Here is a 5,078-nt window from a genome sequence, read left to right on the forward strand (position 1 = left end):
AGTCGACTCTGAGGATCCCCGTTCATCAGTCTAATCCATCTGACACGAAGGGAGAAGGGCGACACGCACCCAAGGTGGCAGTCATCACACGACAAACCCTAAGTATTGGTAGTTGGGGAAGGTAACAAGACGTCAACTACTAATGTGGAACACACATATCCGCCGAGGGCACTGACTGAATCAATCTGATCTATTGCCAACGAGGGGGAGAACTAACGTTCACCTCCTGGCCTGAGCCGGGGCACTACACCACACCAATTCGCAAGGTCGTATCTCACACCTTCTCCGTTCATCAGTCAAAAAACTACTACTACTGCTCCAGTCGCCTTCGTCAGTCGGTCTCAAGAGCAGTTCACCTAAGAAGCCGTAACCACAACACGCAACGGGGCTCGTCACATCGAAGCTTCCCCTTTCCCCTCCGTCTCTGTCATGTCAGTGTCCTAAACCGCCTTCAGCGCCGCCAGTTCTACAGCACACACACAGGTTACCAACAGTCCGCTTCACCACAAATAGGCGGTGATGCGACGTGTACCGGCAAAGGGGGGAGATGTTCTGCTGCAAAACGATCTAACCTCCTCTCTGTCTCGTCCTGGTCGGTCACTCAGCAGATAGATGAGGTTGAACGAGACTGTATAATCTGGTAACGGTACAACAATATCGTTCTTGGTCCATCAGACACGTGCTATGTGCACCTGGTGTCGCAGGGTCCCTGGTCGTCATCTAATAGGTACGTTTGGGCGTCAACAACAACAACAACAACAACGACAATGCCAACAACTTCTATACTACCACCAGCTAAACCAGATGGGCAATCTGCCAATACGCAAACACGCCCTTCCGGCCCCCCCTGTACTCGTTACATCCCGGAACACACGCATACAGTTCCCCCCACCTCCTTCCCCCCCATACACCCGAAACCCGCCTAGCTGTGTGCATACCGTGCTACACCCCGCCAATGGCTCTACATGCTGGCAACCCACTCCCAGCACTATTGTTTGAATCAATCGGACCCGCCTACTTTTAATCATCAGAATCATTACTATCAGCATGAGTCCACCGCCAGGGAAACGAATCAATCATCATCATCATCATCATCATCATCATGGCCCTAATCAAGGGGGAAAAATTGAACTAGAATATACAACAGCTCATGCGTTGGCAATTGGAGAACCACTCCACCCTTCAATTAGAAATTTCCCCTCACCCCGCTCACCCCGCTCACCGCTCTCCCCCCCCTGGTGGGTTGGTTCTGCTCCATCATCCAGTTTGCCGGGCCCCCAGTGGGCCCCTCGCGAATGCTGCCGCGGCTGCTGCGTCATCATCCTTGTTTGGGGGCGAAGGCGCGGGTAGGGGAGTTAGCGGCAACACCGCCGCCTCCGCTGCACACTCCAACGGGGCCGCAAGACCTCCTTCCGGTTGCTGCTGCTGCTGCTGGTGTGAGGGTGAGGGTGAGGGTGCGGGTAGGGGTGGGGAGGCGGCCGTCTGCAGTAGGAGCGCCTCCACGCCCCCATCCCGCACCGCCCCGGACATGCCCTCCAGCTCCCCCAAGACGTGGCGCATGTCAGGGCGGTCCGACGGCACGTACGACATACACGCGTGCAGCAGTGCTGCCAAGCGCGGCGGACAGACCCGCGGGTCTGTGGGCACTGGTAGCCGCATGCGATGCACGGCAACCCGGTAAATGATGGACACATTGCTCTCCCCAGCCCACGGGTGCTCCTGCGTAATGAGCTCCCAGAGCAGTACACCGAAACTGGGATGGGGGAGAGAGCAAGAGGGGGCGGGGGCAGCACAACACGAACCGGGGTGGGGCGCGGGGTTAGGAATGTGAGGGGGTAGACGGTCTGCAGCGCCAGTCTGCAAACCAGCTGTGCATGGCTGCTAAGCCAGGTAGGTTGCACTACCGCCTGACGAGGGAGGGGTGGGTCGGAGCCACCAGTGGGATGGGGGTTCGAGGCCCGGGGAGCGGTTCCCTCCCCGTGTCCCCTTTCGCCCTCAGGGCGTGTGAGGGGGGCCCGGGGGGAAGCCAATACAGCAAACAGCTTGGCAGGCAGACAGGCAGGCAGGTGGGGCACTCGAATCCCGCGGCAATCTGTATTGGCCGATTAGAACACAGCGCCGATGATATTATATTGTCTTTTGTGTTATCCTTCTCCTTCGCCTCCTCGTCCTCCTTGTCACATGCACCGCCCTACAGGGTAAACCCAATCTGGGGCCGCGGGCTGTATGTCAAATGTGGATATACACACGGATATACGCACTTTCGCGGCCAGCTGCATCACACCCGCCTACTCCTCCCCCCCCGCCCCCACCTGTACACGTCACACTTGGCGGAGAGGCGCCCGATGGCGGGATCGAAACCTGTGAATGTGTACCGCACGTGAGGACAGTTGCAGCGCAGGTCGAGGGCGGCCCTTTTGGGTGGCGGGAGATGGAGAGACGCCGGAGGGGGTCGTGGAGGTGTATCAATGTGAAGTGAAACGGTGGTTGTGTCGGTTGTGGTGGTTGGGTTGAGTCGCTCACTCACTGGCACTGGGCCCTGATGGCAGCACACACTGCCCGGGTAACACATCCCCTCCAGGAGCGAAGTACACCACTTGAACAGCTGGAGATCTAGAAGCTTGGTCCTCACTCAAGGAGGCGCAAAAAGGGTAAGAGCCGCGACAGCTGCGTTTATACCCCTCGCACGGCAGTCGACCCCCCCTTTCCAGCGCTCTCGTGGAGCAGCAGCAGAAAGGTAGGCGGTGTTCCCCCCCATCATGGCAGTAAGTACATCCCCCCACACATCCCTCACGTCATGATGCAAGGTGCGGGGGGGTGAGGGGGGATGCCGAGTGCTCACCCTCCGGTGCCATGTAGGCTACAGAGCCCGCGTCGGGCTGCTGCGTACTAATGTACGGCTTCAGGTGGTAGCGAGCCAGACCGAAGTCCGATATCTTGGCGGTGCCTGACGGCCAAAGGGAGGGAACAGGGGAGGTGCGGAACAGGGGGGTGGGCCCACGGGGCGAAAGGGCGGAATCGACCACTCCCCCCTTTATCCAGAGCATCAAGGTGCAGGGACCCCCTGAGCTGACTAGCGGTAGCATGTCGGGAGGGGTGGGGTGGGGTGGGGTCATCGCTGTGATGTGCTCAATGCAGCACGTGGGGGAGGGGGTGCTCCCCCGCAACCTCCCTCCCCTTCCCCCCATCTCCCTCCCCTTCCCCCCACCTTCCTCCCCTTCCCCCCACCTATTTTACGGCTTGGATGTACTGCTCTTCTTCCGCTCTTATTTCAGTCTTGGCGGCTAGGTAGGTAGGTAGGTAGGTAGTTTTTCCGCTGTCGTCATGACTACTAACATCACCGCGAGGACTGCTTCATCACAACCGCCGACTGGTTACTTATGCCTTCTTCACATCTGCCGCAGCAGTCTTTCTTGGCATCAGCTTCACTCGCTCGTGGTTCGTCTTTTCCCCCCACCTCCCTCCCCTTTCCCTCTTCCCCCCATCGCACCCTCGGCGTCCAGCAGGATGTTGGCCGGCTTGAGGTCCCGATGCACAATGGCGGGGTGCAGGTGCGCCAGGCCCCGAGCCACGTCCGTGGCAATACGCAGCGCATCAGGCAGTGCCAGCCCGGCCGCCCCGTGAATGACGTTGTGCAGGCAGCGGGGCATCAGCTCCATCACCAGAAAAGGATGTCCCGCGTGCGCGCAGCCGCCCAGCACCCGGACGATGTTGGGGTGCGCCAGCATGCGCAGGATGGCAATCTCCTGGCGGAAGGAGGCCACGTCCTTCTGCTCAAGCACCCCGCCGGCGGCGGCGCCTCCGCCCGCACCGGGCCCCCCTCTGCCGGCGGCGGCTGCAAAGTGCAGGTGGTGGAGTACCTTGATGGCGACGGGCTGCCCCCGGTAGGAGCCTCGGTACACGGAACCGAAGGCGCCGGCCCCCTGCAGCCCCAAGTGTGCGGTGGGGGTGCCAAGTAACGTAACAGAGTGCGGTGCAGTGCGGTGCATGTCGTTATTGAGCCAGAGTCAGGCAGTGGGCTACCAACCAAACAGGACCCAAGGACAAGACCCGGGGAATGGCGGAGGGACCAGGAGGGCAGACAGGTGCGGCGGCAAGGCGACACCTCCCCTGGACCCTCGCCTGCACCAGCAGTGGCTGCTGCCCGCTACCCAGGGTGAGGCCTGGACCAGAAACGGACCCGACTTCCCAATACAGCCTCTTTTTCCTCGACGTGCCAAAAAGCAGCATGTCCAACACCTCCCCATGACACCGCACACGGCCCCCTCACGCCCCCTGGTACTACACGACGCGTAATTGTAAGTGTAAGTGTAACTGCGTTATTGCCCTTTGTACTCGAATCAGTAGCAGATTGGCGGCTTGGGAGATCAGTTGGCAGCTGGTTTCTTCCTTTTGACTTTTGCTAGGCCCCCTCTCTCCCTACATTTCTCCCCCCTCCCCAACGCGGGAGACCAGCCCCACCAGCAGTCCGTCTGTATGTATTCGGAGCTCCTTGGGGCTGATGTCCAGATCCGTACCGCCACGTTGCCCGCCGATGCAAGGAAGACTGCCGCCCCCGCCACCACCACCCGGGGGACCAGCCCCGCCGGCAGCGGCAGGACCTGCCGCATGTCTCTTTGCCGGTACATCAAGGGCCCCCGTCGCTTCCGCCGGCCCCGCTGCTGCTGGTGTCGTTCGCAGTGGAGGCCCCGCTACCGCCGCCATCCCCCCGCCCTGCTGCTGCTGCTGCTGCGGTCCAGCCACTGCGCCTGCGGCCCTGCGGCCCAGCGCTGCTTCCGGCGGCGGCACCCGGGCCACCACTCCGTTCGGAGGCGGCGGCGGACATGAGGCGGTGATGGCGGCGGCGGGGCCGGCAGCCGAGGACCTGGCGGACAGCCCCGCCAGCTCCCAATCGGATGACGGGGCGGCGCTGGCGGAGCTCGTGTCAACGGTTCCGGAGCGAACCGTGAACCGGCCATCCGACGCCGAGGCTGACGTGGCGGTCCCCGGACCCGATCCGCTGCTGCGGCTGCCGTCCCCTCCGCTGGTTCTGCTGCTGCTGCCGCCGTGGCTGTCCCCGGGCGCTGCCGGCTGCACGA

At 61.6% G+C, this 5,078-nt stretch overlaps 1 protein-coding gene across 1 annotated transcript in view; it reads right to left on the reverse strand.

The window, feature by feature from the left end:
- Positions 1–1,257: 1,257 nt before the first annotated feature.
- VOLCADRAFT_100754 (uncharacterized protein) overlaps positions 1,258–5,078 on the reverse strand; it is a gene marked incomplete at both ends in the record, with an annotated part of 8,166 nt that continues 4,345 nt past the window's right edge. The window contains 6 exons of the mRNA XM_002959276.1: positions 1,258–1,428; positions 1,519–1,753; positions 2,313–2,361; positions 2,843–2,947; positions 3,491–3,923; positions 4,462–5,070. Coding sequence (XP_002959322.1) covers positions 1,258–1,428; positions 1,519–1,753; positions 2,313–2,361; positions 2,843–2,947; positions 3,491–3,923; positions 4,462–5,070 — 1,602 coding nt within the window. The remainder of the gene's footprint in view (positions 1,429–1,518; positions 1,754–2,312; positions 2,362–2,842; positions 2,948–3,490; positions 3,924–4,461; positions 5,071–5,078) is intronic.

This window comes from Volvox carteri (assembly GCF_000143455.1).
Source record: "Volvox carteri f. nagariensis unplaced genomic scaffold VOLCAscaffold_151, whole genome shotgun sequence".
Taxonomy (NCBI): Eukaryota; Viridiplantae; Chlorophyta; class Chlorophyceae; order Chlamydomonadales; family Volvocaceae; genus Volvox; species Volvox carteri.